The 16,989-nt window shown below is 38.4% G+C and overlaps 1 protein-coding gene across 6 annotated transcripts in view; it reads right to left on the reverse strand.

Annotated features, from left to right (window-relative positions):
* KHDRBS2 (KH RNA binding domain containing, signal transduction associated 2) overlaps window positions 1-16,989 on the reverse strand; it is a 343,516-nt gene that overhangs the window by 111,663 nt on the left and 214,864 nt on the right. For all 6 annotated transcript variants that reach the window (XR_010439490.1, XR_010439491.1, XR_010439492.1 and 3 more), the window contains exons 5-6: window positions 15,730-15,857; window positions 13,020-13,215 (exon numbers count right to left, since the gene is read on the reverse strand). Coding sequence is in view for 1 of the 6 variants with exons in the window: in XM_064707310.1 (XP_064563380.1) it covers window positions 13,020-13,215; window positions 15,730-15,857 (324 nt within the window). In the remaining 5 variants the exon portion in view is untranslated. The remainder of the gene's footprint in view (window positions 1-13,019; window positions 13,216-15,729; window positions 15,858-16,989) is intronic.

Consider the following 16,989-nt stretch of genomic DNA (forward strand, 5'->3'; position numbering starts at 1 on the left):
ACTAGAAAAAATTCCTACACACAATGGAAACTCTTTAAGAGAACAATGTGTGTTCATGTCTCATAGTTGTAAACTAGCTAAATAACTTTGGAATCTTAGATAAACAGAAATAAAAAATAATCATAGCACTTCAACACTGAAGATAGTTGGAACTCTCTAGTTTCCCATATCTTAGTAAAAAATATTGTGAACATTTTAACATCTCAACAAATAACTTAGTTACAATGTCCCATTTATTTTCCAAGCTCTTTATGGGCATTTTTCAGTTCCTATTTACTGTGAAAAGGATCTGATACATTATTTCAGTCTAGATTAGTACTTACAGTGTCTTAAAATTTCTAGTTCAATAGGATTATTAGTCTTTCACCTAAAGCAAGACATTCCAAACAACACCGCCTGTAATTTTTGAGCAAAGAAATTTCAGTCATGTTCTGAAATGACCATCACTGTGAGACTGGCTCAGTCATCTCCAAGGTATGACTTTATAGCTTTGAGAACTGACAGATTGTTATGTCTTGAAATTCATGCAGGGAATGGTATTGTGGCTGTAAATCACAAAGGCAACTCAGAGAGTGGCCAGAACTCTCTGGAATAATCTTTACATTCCTGTTTAGCTCAATAAGCCTCTTAGTTGAAAGATTACCCATGATGACGTTTTTTTTCTCCAGGACTGGTAAAGGATAGTTCCTGTGTCATTGACAGCTGCTTAATTAAATTTAAACAAGGCTTTTTGTTAGGCATTTATCTGTACTTGTACTCTTCCAAGGACTATAAAGGGCAAGAAACTCAAATCCAAAGTCAATTTGACTTCCGTGATTTGCTTTAAGGCATATTTATATCTAAACTGCTAATCTAAAATCCTGGAAGCAACTGTATCAATTAAAATAAATAAATCAAGTTCAATAAATCCATAGCTGGATTGGACTAACATTTCAGTAATTATTCAATATTCTGCTTTGTCTGACAGAGTTTTCTACCCTTGTTGACTGAGTCTACTTAAAAATCTTGTTGAAAGAGCAGGTTGCACCACAGTCCTGGGACAAGTCCTTTTCTGCTTGGCACACACTGAAATATTACTCTGAAGTTTACAGCTTCTATTGCAGCCTCAGCCTGTGTGCAGTGAAAGAGATCCCCCCTTCTCTTGACCCCCAGGTATCTACCAGAGTAACATCAGCAACATCTTGGAGCTTCATCCCACTGTCTTTCTAATTCCATCCTTGGAAAAAATGTGTCTGCTTCACAGTAACTTCTTACTGATTGCATCAGGTTTGAAAACTGTTACTGCTACTCCCAGATTTCTTAAGATTTTTAAGCTTATTGCTGAGAAGAATAAGATGACATACCAACATTCTTGATCATTTGCTGGGTGGCCCAACTAGGAGTATCTCAGGGTACCAAAGCTTGCTTCAGCCCACCCAGCAGTAATTTCCTTGGAAATAGCTAGAAAAAAATACAACTGTTCTCACTTTTCTTATTTTTTCAGAATAGCCACTTTGGATTAACAGTGATTCATTTACGGATTTTTTGCCTTATTATGTTGTTTCCACTTCTGAACTTCACTCAGGAGATGAAATCAGACTTACATGACCACCTGCCAATATACAGTGTGACTATCCTTATCTCCAAGAGTCAAATGGATAGTATATATAAATATAGTCTTAAGCACTCTGATGATTAAGCAACAACCCTGAGAATCCTGCTGGTTTTGTTAATTTAGTGTTCATTTTCTTTACCTCGATATTCTCTTCCTCTGAGTGGATGAAGTATGCTACAACAGCATGTAGTAATCTCACTTGTAAATATACATCACAACTATAGACAATAACACTATGCAAATACAAGACACATCACTTGCATGGGAGATTTTTTACCCCTTAGAAAATAGCAATTGGAACCCAAGTGAAATAAATAAAACTCTATGAAAATTAACTTTTTCCCCTGCTTTTGCTATGTTTAGCACACACAAGCTACTTTTGTTGCTTTTACAAAAATAGCGACGTGTAATAGGCACCTCAAGAGTAATAAATTAGAAAAGCTCCAAATGGCTTTTTGGATTTATTTGTTTAGAGTGTTTGCATGAAAGGTGGCCTTGCAAGAAAGCAAAATGGCTGTTCAAGGAAAGTGAAAAATGACCAAAGTTTTGCTGCTTCTAATTTATTTGATAGATGCGCTCAGGCTCAACAACTGCATTTCAGTGATTCTGTGTATCTTTCTTATTTTTATTTTTCTCATTCTCTGAGCTGCAGAGTCCACACCTAAATTTGGCAAAATTTAACGAGTAATGAAACACAGATCCCTTCTGCATCTCCCTTACAGCCTGATTTACATAAACTTGATTTACTTGCATTTTTTTTTTTTCTTTATTTGCATATCATCTCTTAAGTGGTGCAGTTGTGTCAAAATACTTGCAATTCCCAATTTCCAAAACTAATTTTCATCTGTAAACACTTATTATTTCATTGTTATTTATAGCTAAATAAAACTAAAATACCCGTTAGGCGTTCGCATATATGAACAATTTTGTCCAGAAAAGCAAAGCAAACCAAACCACGACAAATTCTGAAATTCTTTTTTGCAAACAGGTAATACAAAGGGAATTATCTATTCTTAAAATAAGATTTGTATCAAAAGAAAGAAGCTTGCCTCTTAATTCTGCATGTCAGTTAAATTGTGCAAGCAGTGTTTGTCCAAAAAGTAAAATGATTGATGGCAACTGGTTGCTAAAATAGAAAGAAATACAGTTTGAATTCCAATGTATTTTCTTTTAAATACATTATTTTTTTCAGAAAACATCCTGCTGCAGCATGTGTGAGCATTGGTACACACATGCAAAGTCCTAATAAAGACAAGTTCATGGGCTACATTACATTATAGAGATCAACCTTGAGTACAATGGTGAAGAATCAGACTTGAAAAATTTATTTTTACAGTACCCAAATATGTGCTGTTCAAATGTATATCTGCTTGTTTTACAGTTTAGTCCTCAGAAAGATTAGTAAGCAGTGTACATAATGTGATTTTTTGAGGTTTTCTGGGTAGAAAAAGGAAAGAACTGAGAAAAGGAACTGGGAAAAGTAGTGTGATTCTAATACATAGTAAAAGAAAATAAAATATGAAAATAAATATTAAAATACTTCTGTATAGTACATTATTTTATATATTTGCCCTAAATAAGACTCACTTTGGTATATCTGGCTGTTTGATTTTTTCCTTTCCCTTCAGCTTTCTAAAAATTTGGATGTCAGAAGCTGCAAGGCTGAACAGTTAGAGACAATTATAAGGGACTGGAAAATCCAAATAAATGATATCACAGTATGGAGTTTCTAACCTTTAGGCTTCTGTGTCCCCATTTAGACTTAAATAATTTTGTCTGACAGAGACTGGGTGATCAAAATAATTCATGTTACTATATTATCTAATATATGTTTTATTAATATTTTCATTACAGAGCTTTACTAAATGGCCCAGAAAGAGTTAAAGGATAGTATGAACACCAAAGCTACAACTCAAACACCTTTTCAGGAACTTACACATAGTGTTATGTACTTACACAGATATACTGATTTTGAGAAATATTTAAATGTGGTTTGATGTTATTGCATAAAGTAGTACAGGGTCATGCTTGGGTCCCTGTGTTCTTATGATCCTGCTATATAAGAAGCATTTATTTATATAATTTCACTGAATAATGCCCCATTGCACTCTATAATTTCAGACGTGACACTCCACAGATTTTTACACCATAACAAGAGCTACAAAACAACAGTAGGTATCTATGAGTAACAGCACTTACAGTGATTGTAAAAGCTATTAAAATGCAGGCAACCATAATTTCATAATGAAAAAACCAGGCCTGTATGGAGAAAGAACATTTTTCATCTCTAGTCTTTTACTTTATTGTCCTGGAGCTTTTATACTGCATCTCTCTTTTCTAGTGATTGCTGCACTCTCTAAGAGCCCTGTAGGTCAAACTCAAGGTACTGTGTTTCATAACAAAATCAATTTTCACAATGTTTTTGCTGCAGTTTTAAGAAGTACACTAAGTCTGCACCTTTGATAAAACATAACTAATTAAATTGTTTTAAAAATGAGTATGTTTGAGAACTTCATTGGTCTACCTATATGACAGAGGTATTTCTATGAATATTCCAGTCACTTTAATGCCATCATTGCTAAACAAAAGGAAGAATGTCCTTTATCCAGTCCATCTGATTGCACAAGTCAAACTACTCTTCTAACTCACTCTTTTAGGAAACTTGATAGTATTTTATTTTCCTTCCTATATTTACATTTTTTCCCCAAACTGTATTGTTTCAAAAGAAAATAAATGCTTTAATTTTTATGTCTCTGATCCTTCAGACTGATTCCTTACATAGTTCCTCATGCACGTTGCTTGCTGTAGAGGAGCTCTGTGCAGCATCAAGTTATAAACAGATGGACTGGAAGAAATGGACCATATTTTTCTGTGATGTAGCTACAGATAACATATATATATATACATATATCTGTATCTAACATGATGCTGCTGGGGAAGAAGCTGCAGGGCAATCAGCAGATATCCTGAGTTCCAGGCACAGTTTTAATCAGGTTTGTCTATAGCAATATCCACTCAGGGTACATACATACATTTCTAGATCTATGAGAATAAAAGCTCTCATATATACTTGAGCCTTCCTTAAATACCCAGAAAGAACAGGCATATTGCTGGGGAGGTGTTTTTGTGCCAATCCATGAGATAATTTATCCAGCACAAACCTTTTTCTTCCTATATATAACTGAAATTCAGAGCTGCCAAGTGCAACAAATACAATAAGGGAAAAAGGATACAGGCATACAAGGCTTATGTTTGGGCCTTTAATTTTATCAGATACATTTCCTATTCTTCCATTTTCCTGAGTAATGGATATAGGCAACTGGCTAAAAGACCCATTAGCCAGTGAATGAAACTGAACTGTGGTCTGTAATATTTTTATTTTATCATAAGTGCAATTGCTAAATATGTATCTCTGCTGTTTCATGCAGAAGTATTTTTTGCAAGATGACAATATCACAAATGTATCAAACAGAATAACAGATGAACTCTGATGAAAGCTCTTGCTTTCAAAACAGGAAGTGGTTTTTAAATACATGGCCCTAAAATTCCCGTAAAACTCAAATACTGTTTTGGAATAACCATGTAAGTTTTCCATTAACATGAAACAGTCCCTAAACTGTGCATTTTACTACATTAATCAAGCTCATATTTTTGCTACAATGCAAACTCTTCATAAATACTACACAAACTAAAGTTTCTCTGTCATCTGTACACGGAGTCTATTGATATAAAGAGCACTCTGTAGATGTACTTTAATAAGAAGTCACTAATCTAGTTCACCAAAGGCTGAAAAGCACAAGAAAAACAGGCATGCTGCAGGCAATGTTGGTGTGCTGATGTTCAGTGCCGTGGTGTCCCACTCCCCAGAGCCCTTCCTGAAAACAGAGCTCAAAGCTTCTGTAGCTGCCTGGCACAGCTGAAGTCTCTGCCCTCACTGAGTGCAGATGTGTCTGTCTCCCTGGAAACTGATGAACCTTGAAGTCCAAAATTGTTCAGCTTTTTAGTACCTCCGTGGCCTACATCTGGTTAAGTAACTTTGAGAATTGAAAGAAAAAACTCAAGGCTTCCTTCCAACTGAGCTGAATTCATGAAGTAACTGAACTCTCAATAATTCTAATTAATTTAGACTTGTCCCAAGTCTTGAAGAGCAATTCTTTAAGTTTGCATAAGTTTGTTAAAAAAAAAACCAAAAACCTATTTTTTGCTTTACAGTCTGTTGGGAAAGGATAACATGGGTGGAAATACAGTGGACTAATAATGTTTTGCCTGCAAATGGCTGTGGAGTTATTTTGTACCAATCTAGACTGTTCTCCATCAAATAAATAACCGAGTGACAAGTTGTGACTGAGCTAAGTGACAGCAGAAAGGTATTTTTGGTAACAGGCTCCTGAACAATCACATTGTTCAATGATCAAATGGTGTATTGCATGGTGCAGATAAATTTGGCTCTGTGAATAACACTGCATGTATTTTTTATGCAGGATCTTATGAATACAACTGCATACACTATGAATATTTAAGGACCATATGCGGGCTGGATCATCAATTGAGAGATGCCCTTCACTTAGATCTCTATATAAAAAATATAAATATTTATTACATTGTACTTGTAATAACATAATTTATAATACTAAAACATGTACAGCTGCATCAGCATTTTCTTTTATATTCTGTCTAGCACAGAAAATAATTCTCATCTGAAAACTTGGTAACTAATGTCAAGGAGAGAATTATTTCTGCCAGGTAAGGACAGCATGAAGGGGATGACAGAAGAACTTATCCTCCACAAAAAATATTTCTGCAACATTAACAAATAGATGTAAGAGTTTTATGTATTTTATTAGTGAAGTCTGTTGAATAACTATGATTAAGACAATAAAATAAAAAAAAATCAATTCAAATCAAGAAAATAATATAATAAAGTCTGATTTAGACCACATTATCAATATGTGAAAAATTCACAGCAGTGATGAGTCTGAAAGCAGTATTCACTTTAGTACTGCACTGCTCTCAGGATATTCTTCTGGTCTCATGAGACAAGCCTTATTTACTCAGTCTAAAATCTCTACAAATAAGATACAAACTTCAGTTTGCACAGCTAAGCAAAAAACTCTACACCTGCAGGTTCCCAGACACTAGAGATTTAGTGCTGACTGTGGATTCTGCTCTTAGAAAAACATTAAAAACTTGCCATTACTTTAACTCCGTATTTATGTTGCTGGATTTTTTCACAATAAATATATTTATACTTTTCATGGACAATATTATCCAAAATCTGAATAAGTCCACTATACCTTCATTTCACAGCATCCTTCAAAACCTCAGTAGCATCTTACAGATAATATAAATATTATCCTGTGTATCGCTTTTGTACTAAAAAGAAAATTTGATTTTTCAAGTCACAGCAGATACAAGCTGAATAGAGCTTAGCACTTTTTCCAAGCACCTTGGGCATAAATGGCTAATCAATCATATTTAATCAATATGTTGTTCAGCCATGCAGATTCCCACGTCTATAATTCCAGCTTTATTCAAATGATCTTTAGTCTCAGTACATTCTTCATTGATTTTTTTCTCATCCAGAAAAGGCATAGAAATAGATAAGTGCTACATCTTAAAACTTGGAAATACCAGTTTAGAAAACAAAAAGCAAGTAAACCCTGTTACCTATTTTTATATCCAATATGTTTCACTATTTTAAGGTTTGGAACAACCTTAAAAGTCTTCTTTGTTGTCCAGGCCTCACTCTCGTTGACAGTGTCCTACAGTGATTACAGGAATGGGCTTCAAGAGTATAAATTGCTCATTTCAACATATTTATTATAGCAATAGCACAGGAGAAAACATTCCATGAATAGGAAGTTTAGGTCTTTATATAGTTTCCATCTACATCCAGGAATGACAGACTGAATGGATTTAAAAGCACGAAGAATTCCCATTTAAATTATTAAGCAAAGCCTCCACAACTGCAATTTTGTGGATTGCAAGCACGTGTAAGTGTTGATTAATCTTTTTAAAATCTTAAAGTGTGACAAAACACCTCTTATTGTTAGCCTTTTCATTGTCTATGTTGGCACTGAATAAGCATGAGCATAGCTGTTTCAGTTTGAAAACTATTGAAAAATGTAAATAACCCATTGATCTTTGAATAAACAGTTGAATGTGGCATTTGCTTTCGTATTAAATAATTTGAAATGAGAGGAAAAACCGCATGACATTAAAAGCACAATCTATCTTATTGTGTGGTTATTTTCCAGTGACTTTGTAAAAGCACTGCTCTCCACTTATTTCAGAAGATAACAAGAATCTGTGCCTGGCTGGTTTGATCAGTGAACTGAGAGGTGAGAGAGAATATTTGCATTTAAAATTGCTCTTTAATCTGGCTGTCCTAGACCTAAGAGCTGTTACAGCTTCACAGTGTCTTGACAGACTGGCCTATTCCTTGCAAACAAATTATATATTTGTTTGTAATAGCAAGAAGCTTATCTAAGTATTCATATTATGATGAGTGGCTTTCTGTGCAAAAGTCCTCTATTTATCCAAGAGTGAAAATGCAAGTGGAGGTAAAATACAAAAGTAATGTGTATTTTAGTCCCAAATGTATTCCATTTTGGTAATTCTTTCCATCTGGTGTAAGGAACAAGTGGTAAGTCACTTCAAAACTCACATCAGACCTCTTAGCAAGGCACACCATAGCTTCTAAAAAAATGTAAAGAAAAATATCACTGGACAGTTCATTACTACCTTTTGATTCAGAAGGAAAAAATACAGATCCAGAGTGAAATGCTCTCCAAAACAGGATCAGAAACCAACAGCAGTTTTGGCTTAGATTTGGATTAAGCACCCTTCTAATATTTAGCTTTAGTTTCGAGTGGAAAAGTCTGGATGCTCAGATCAAAATATACCGTGCAGAACACTGCCTTTGCCCAGTGAAGTTGCCCCATCCCTACAAGTGTTGAAGGTCAGGTTGGATGAGGATTTGAGCACCCTGGTCTAGAAACCCTCATGGCAGGGGGCTTGAACTAGATGATCTGTAAGGTGCCTTCCAACTCAAACTATTCCACTATTCTATGATTCTACTATTTATTGCCTCAATAGTAGCAGACTTACTCAAGTACTCTTCACTTCTGTATAAATCATTAATCTCAATCTATTGTGCCTATTGCCTGTTTCACAAGTTGCCAACAAGACCTTAGCCTTTAGAGGACCCTCAGGTCCTCCTCCCAAGAGCTGCTTTGCAGCAGGTCAGCCCTCAGCCTGTGCTAGGGCCTGGCATTATTCTTCCCTATGTGCAGGATCCTGCATTTGTCTTGGCTGAGATTCAGACAGTTCTTCTCTGCCCATCTCTCCAGCTTGTCAAGGTCCCTCTGAAGGGCTGCACAGCCCTCTGGAGTATCAGCCACTCCTCCCAGCTTTGTGTTATTAATGAACTTGCTGAGGAGGCCTCTGCTCCTTCATCCAAGTCACTGATGAATACCTTAAACAATACTGGCCTCAGTATTGAACCTTGGCAGACACCACAGGTGATAGGTCTCCAGCTAGACCCTGTGAGACTGATCACAACCCTGGGATCTGCCATTCAGCCAGTTCTCAATCCACCCCCCTGCCTACCCATGTACCTGTTCTATTGGGTTTGTGCGGCAAACGTTTGATAGTGAGGAGGGGGCTACAGAGGGACCTTCTGTGAGAAGATGCCAGAAGACTTCCCCATGTTCATCAGTGACAATGGACAGCCTGCTCTGGGACAGAACCAGCACTGGCAAAGGCTGGGCCACCCAGAGTTGATAGTAACACCTCTGTGATAACATATTTAAAAAGAAGAAGAAGAAAAAAGAAGGCTGTGTAATTGTGGCCAGAGAAGAGTGGGGTGAGAATATGTGAGAGGAACAGCTCTGCAGACTCCAAGCGAGTCCAGAAACAGGGTAGGAGATGCTCCAGGTGCCAGAGCTGAGATTCCCCCGCAGCCCCTGGTGCAGCCCAGGGAGGCCCTGGGGGTGCAGAGATCCACCTGCAGCCCTTGGAGGAGCCCCACACTGGAGCAGGTGGGTGCCTGAGAGGAGGCTGTGACGCCATGGGAGGCCTGTGCTGGAGCAGGCTCCTGGAGGGAATCTGCAGACCTGTGGAGAGAGGAGCCCATGCTGGACCAGGTGTAAAACTCCTTTCTCTAAGAAGCAGCAGCAGAAATAACCTGTGATGAACTGACTGTAATCCCCATTCCCTGTCTCCCTGCACCCGGGGAGAGGGTAGAGCTGGGAAGGAGATGGGGGCATGGGAGGGGAGGTGGTTTTTAGGTCTTATTTTGCTTCTCATTATCCTGCTCTGGTTTTGTTGGTAATAAATTCAATTAACATCCCCAAATTGAGTCTGTTTTTCCCTTGATGGTATCACTCACTTTGGTGAGTGATTTCTCTCCTGGTTTTCATCTCAACTCATAAACCTTTCATTATATTTTCTCTCCCCTGTCCAGTTGTGGAGGGGAGTCAGAGATGCTTTTGTGAGTGTCTTGCATCCAGTCAGTGCCAACCCACTACAACTATCCTGTCTCAACCCAACAGTTTTCTCACTTTTCCACTTCTTCGTCTCTCCCTGACCTCCACCAGGGATGTGAGCACCTGTGTGTGGCTGCAGTTAAAGCACAACACCAGGTCACAAACCCTCTTGATCCCAAAAGCTGCACGGCAGCTGCCAGTTACACTCTCCATCCAGATTCCCACCCAATTAACTACTTTTAAAGTGAAGAAGGTCCACAAAGTAACTACTTTCTCTTTGCATGTGTTTTCTAATGTTAGTACCTCCTCTTCCTGTGGCGAAGAAGTTCCTCTAAGATACTATCAAGGATGCACTCAATATAAAGCAAGTTTCAAAGGCAAGTAATGAAAAAGGCATGAGGTGAATCACTCCTCCTTCCTGCTCCAGCCCTCTTTTCTGAAAGTGGTTCCAAATGTTTTTCCCTCTGGCTAGGTCTGACATTCAAAATGTTGCACATGAATATATTCACCACAATTACAGGACTTGACTTTTCTTTAGAAACCTTCAGACATCTGCTTTTATGAATTCTCAGAAAGGCCATCAGGAAACCTCAAAATATTTATATAGTGGATAATCCAAACATGCGTATCCAAACCAATTTGAACGGTTAGATGTTTCAAGGTCAAACAGTCAATACAATCTCTGATTAGTAGTGCTCAGCAAAAGGCTAAAGATTTTTTTCAGGAAATGCTGCCTAAACATTTTTAAAAAATCTGTTGTAGCCATTCGATTCTATTTCTTGAATTCACTTTCAGATCAGCATTCGAGTTACTATGTTTCATTAGAGCAAACAAAAATACAGAATATGGATACTCACAATCAATGACAGTGCATTCATATGTACCACTAGTCAAACCAATGGTGCTTGCAAATAGTAGGAAAAAAAATGGTGTGAAATACTGTAATCAAAAATGAAAAATATAAACTCATAAGGAAATTCTAATACACTTGTAGGTTGCTTAGAAGCAGGGACAAAAAAAGTAAATTGAATAAATTATTCATTATAAATTAGTTTTTCATTTGTAGGATTAAGGAGGAAAGAACAACAATTATACATGACATTTGCTGCAGGTCCACAAATAGATTCACTTCCTTTTAGTGTCCAGACAAGTATCTGATTTATTATATGGTTTACTTGGGAAGAAAAACTGTGTTGATTACTTTCAGCAAAATAAAAATATTTTCTCTAAAACATAATTTTCAATATTATACACAGATATGTGACAGTGAACTTTTCCTTCTACCAGCATGGCATCCGAGTTCTAGTTATTATCTCAGCCCATAACATACCAAAATTATTTAGACTGAACTTACAAACTTCTATAAAATAACAAGAAATTTTCATTGCGGACTGGTGCATGATAGCAAGCTCATATATTCCTAGCTGTAGAATATAGATGTTGAAAGGACACAGGAGATGGAAGATCTCCAAAACATGAGTTTCGACCTATAAGGCAGCACTTTTTTAGCTGCTATTTAAGAAGGGGGAAAAAACCCACAAACACATATGTCTGTTTTTACTGGACTAATGTATCACAAATTAAATTGATTATTTTAATTGCATCTATGTTTTGTGCTCCTGAGAGTGTGGTCATTTCAAAAATATGGGGAACTGGCTGAATGCCTTCCTAACCTGGATAATCCAGCTGCCTTAACTTCTCTCTTATTTTGCTTTCCATACATTTATCATCCAGAAAAAGTGCAAGAAATGCTCCCTAGAAGATGCTTAATACTCTAGGACATTTACTAGTGCTGTAAATGAAAAAATCAATTACTTCAATTATAATCCTAATTTTAATTACAAAGGTTCGGTATCTGCACAGAAAGGAAGGTCTCATACATTTTGATACTAACAGACAATAATACACTGTCAAGCAAGTGTATACTTGTGAAATTCCATTTCTTAGCAGGACTTTTAGCTTATTTATTAATGGAAACTGTGTTGAAGTAAATAATAGAGAAATGACTTCTTTTCCCCCTTCTTTTTTTGCAGCTGTTGCTCAGTAGTGATTTTTAGAATTTTCTAACAGAATGTGCATCCCTGATTTGAAGTGGCTGTGACACTAAAAATACACACAGTTGAGTGAAGGTTTAACAACAAAAAATAATTTCTGATTCATTTTCCTTTCTTCTGTTCTAGGAAGACTATTAATTGAATAAAAGTGCATCTTTCCCTGGTGGTAGGATTAGGGAATAAATTGGATGTTCATCTTACTCTTGGACTTGCCACAGCCGGAAAAATTCAGACATTATATTTGATAGGACTTTCTTCTCTATTTGGATATCTGTTGTTATGGTGATAGTTCCAGGAGGAAACATTAATGAGGATGACTTGAAAGCTTTGATGTGTACAGCACAATTATTTTTAACACCTCATAAGAAAAGGTGACAGTCAGTTAGTACTGCTCCTGGCTAAAGATGAATCATTGTATCAGCTTTCATGAAAACTACCTGAATTTCTATTTGTTATGTATCTGTAACACAGTGTTGAATACAAATATGTAACAAAAAGGATTTGGAACAACAGCATGCCTTCCCCCCACCTCCTCATTTTCTCACAAAGGATATATGCTGTTATTCTTAGGAAATTGGTTACAGTAAAAACTAACTTTAACTATGCAATACAAATTTTAGAATATCTGTATTGCTCTTGTGGGACACCCCAAGAACTATCCAGCATGATCTCTCATATCCATAAGTAAGCTGTGAACAAATCTCCAAACCCACATTGCTGAGCACAGGCCTGCAGACACACTGCATCACCCAGACTGTCGTTCACCTGCAGGGAAAAGCGCTAGCCACAGAGGAGCTTTCGGCCTGGCCCATTCCATCTCGGAAGGGCTCTGTGTCCATGACAGAGCGTGGCTCACACCTCGTGCAGAGGGCATTTACTTACATAGTCCTCGTAGGGCTCGTGGGCCGGCGGCGGGGGCGGTCGGTACCCGGGCACGGCCGGGGCGCCCCGGGCTCGCGGCGTGGGGACGCCCCTGGCCACGGGCGGGACGGGCAGCGCTCCGCGCGTCACCGGAGCTCCGCGGGGCGCTTGGGCACCTCGTCCGGGCAGCGGCGGGGGAATGGCACCCCCACGGCCCCTGCGGGAGCAAAAGGAATCATCACTCTGGCGTGCACAACGAGGGAGGACAGGCCCCGTTCTAAAGGCTCTCACGCTTTTACTAGTATTGAAAGCATCATGTAACTCTGGGGTTTTGGCAGCTACAATGTCAAGCACTTTTAGGCAACATCTCAGGCAGAACTCATATTATGGAAAGACATTATTTTTAAACTACCCAGTGTCTTTTGCACCTGATCCTCTTGTTGCTTGTACTAATAAAATTCTGAATCGTTGCAATTCACAGGGCCGCAGAATTACTCCAAAGCAGTTCTAGAAGATGAAGAAAACGAGGAACCTCTTCTGTTGCTCTCAAACTATTTTACCAGAGCAGTCATCACTTTCATTTTCATGCTTATTGGTGGGTGAGAGAAATGGATTGGCAGAAGATATTGCAGGACAGCAGAAACTTTCAAGGCAAAGTAGAGAAAGAATAGAAAAGGAGAGGAATAATTTTTCTTCCTGTTTAATTTAGTTCAGCACAAAGGATTGGCAGTGTGGGATTCTACCTTCCCCTGCTGCACAGAGAGAACAGAGCATATAGAGAAGCATGGAAAGACATTTAGCATCTTCTGGGCTATTTATGCTATATCTCCCTTGCTGTACAAATCAGTAAGTCAGAAGAAGCTGTTTAAAAAGACTTGTATCTATACCATATAATGAAATAGAAGGGGGATAAATCAGGGTAGGAGTCTGTGAGTTTTGTTTCACAGCAATATGCTCCTGGGTGTGCTGTCTTTTTGGAAGACTGTGAATGCCAGTATAACAACCCTCCATGACAGCCAGATCCACAGTTGTGAATGGAACTCAGGTCTCCTGTAGCAGTAGGAACGGTGGCTTGTTCCCTGCTGAAACAACCAAACCCATTGGATTACCTTGTGATGTTTGTTACTTTACTACAAGTTTCAGTAGCTGATTTTAGACTTGCAGAATCAGTGAATGGTTTGTGTTGGAAGGGACCTTCAGAGATCCTCCAGTCAAAACCCCATGCCTTGGGCAGGGACATCTTTCACTAGATCTAATTGTTAAAGCTATGTCCAACCTGACCTTGAACACTTCCAGTGATGGGGCACCCACAACTTTTTCCAGTGTTTCTTCCCTATGTCCAACCTCTTTTCATTTAAGACTGGCAAAAAGACTCTCTCTCTTATTAGCCTCTTTATACATGGAATGGCTGCAATGAGGTATCCCTGGGGCCCTCTCTTCTCCAGGCTGAGCAACCCAGCTCTCTCAGCCTGACCTTGTAAAGGAGAGGTGCTCCAGACCTCTGACCATTTTTTGGTCTTCCTCTGGACTTGCTTAAACAGGTTTTTTTAATATTCTCCTGGGATTTTTGACTGGAAAAAAAAGGGAAGGCATCCATGATCATAGGATCTGTGCAACTGATTAAATAATTTGGGCCTTTTGCAGGAATTAGGGGCCAGAACTCCACCTATTATGCTTTGAACCCTATTTAAAAGCTGCTAGTTTGTTGCAGTGACATTCTGAAAAACATTATTAAGTCAAGCTGTTCAGAGATCATGAATGTAAGAAATACTGAGCCCAGACACTATTTGAGTAGAAGATGATGATGAATGCCAACTGCAAAAAATTCTGTGTAAGTGCATCATACTACCAATTAAAAAGCTCATGTAGGAAAAACTGATGGTAAACAAGATAGACACCCTCAGGGAAAAAACCTCAGAGGTCATAGGAAAGATCAGCCCATTCAATTACTGAACAACTCCTTTGTCAGCATAGCATAAGGTACCCCTATATCCTATTTCTTCCAAAAAAAGAGTCCAGTTTTTAGGACTCATCTTGAAATGACCTCTATGGAGAGAAGACTGGAAGCAGCTAGGTAGCTTAGATACTTGAAGCAATGAAGTTCTTAAGGGTTCACAGGGAAAAACAAGTCTGTGACAATGTTCTAAGATTTTACACTGGCCTTAATAATAAGCAGAGATATATGTTATTTAGATATGAAAAAAATACTTGGGCACATTCACAACCCAATGTTTTTAGATTATGCCAATCAAATTCACTTAAAACTGATAACCCACCAACACATAACATATAATGAAATTTATATAAATAGGTATATTTGTATATACACATAGTATAGCTTTAATATGTATAAAAAGTAATTATTTGTCAAACAAAGGTCCACCTAGACTATGAGGCCTTCTCTGACTACACTAGTATTTTTGAATAAATATTTTATGCTACTGACCATACTGCCTTAGTACTAGCATAAAAGTATTCTTAGAAATATCCATTTCCTGTCTTCATAATCTGCTCTCATTTGTTGTTACTCACTGTGCCCGGCGACCTATAGATCAGAAAATCTGGAACAATATAGACCACACCGGTTATCAGAAGACCAATATTTTGGTTTACTGACCAGGATATGTATGGAACTGTCTTTTTTTTTTTTTTTTTTTTTTTAAACTACAGGGTTTTTTTACTACCGCTTACATTTGTAAAACTACTAACATAATAGCTCAGGTTACCACACCTTGAAGGAGCTGCAGGTGGCACACGGATCCCTCTTCCTCGAATGCCCCGTCCGCGTGACGAATCCTCAGAACCGTTCAAATACGAAAGCTCTCTCAGCTGCTCCTGGCGAATTTCATCATTATAATCCTGAAATGCAAAAGGTGAAACTTCTGAAACTTTGTATTTTGGCTGAGCTGGCAAACCACCCAAACCAGAAATTCTGCGGATGGTATTTTGGTGAGTTGTTCTGCATTACCACTGGTATGCTGAAAAATTGTACAAGTGGGAGTGGACAATTGCCTATAAGATATGTACAGAAAAATGTGTATGTACGGGTGGTCATAAAGAGTATGAACATGCAAAAAACCCCACAAAAGGCATAGAAGGCATAAACATAGAGAAATGTATATCCTGAAACAGTCAAGTAACAAAGCTATGTTTACTATGAAAAATTAATAAATGAAATAAAATAGGCCCATTTTAAGTCAACAGGGTATCGACTTCAGCACTGCAATTTCTGTTGACTCAGTAAACAGAACACCAGATGAACTTCCTTCTCTCACTGATACAAAATAGAATTGCAGACTCATAAAATGGTTTGGGTTGGAAGGGACCCTAAAGATGTAATTCCAAGCCTCCTGGCATAGACACCATGTTGATTTCCTCTTCACTGGAATGCATGATTGGGTGAGGTGATCCTTGAATATTAACTATGTCTATTGGGCCCCTCTGCCTTCCAGGGCTCTGTCCTACTGCAGTCCACGGAGCAGTTCCCTGGAGAGAGCAAGGTCTGCTCTCCTCAAGCCCAGGCCAGACCTTGCTGAGCATTCTCCTCCCTGCCCTAAGGCTCTTGAGCTCCATCATTTCATGGTCACTGCAGCCCAGGCTCACCTTGAGCTTCACCTTCCCCACCAGCCCTCCCTGTTGGTGATAACGAAGTCCGGCACAGAGCATCTCCCCAGTGGCTTCCCTAGCACCAGGAGAAGGGAGTTATCCTCAGTGTATTCCAGGAATGCACTTGCCCTGCTGTGCTGTCCCTCCAACAGATCTTGTGGACATTGAAGTCCCCATGAGGACCAGTGCTTGTGAACCTGAAGCTGCTCTTTTCTGTCTATAGAGTGTCTCATCCACTATAATACATAATAATGGACGTTTACTTACTTTGTGTTTGTCCAAATTCCTCTGTCAGAAATTCCTTTTTTTTAGCTTCCTTCCATTTTATCCAGCTTTTTATGGGCTGACCACTGTACTGAAGCTCACTGGCAGCACAGCTGTGTGA

The sequence above is a fragment of the Zonotrichia leucophrys genome, chromosome 3 (genome assembly GCF_028769735.1).
Source record: "Zonotrichia leucophrys gambelii isolate GWCS_2022_RI chromosome 3, RI_Zleu_2.0, whole genome shotgun sequence".
Taxonomy (NCBI): domain Eukaryota; kingdom Metazoa; phylum Chordata; class Aves; order Passeriformes; family Passerellidae; genus Zonotrichia; species Zonotrichia leucophrys.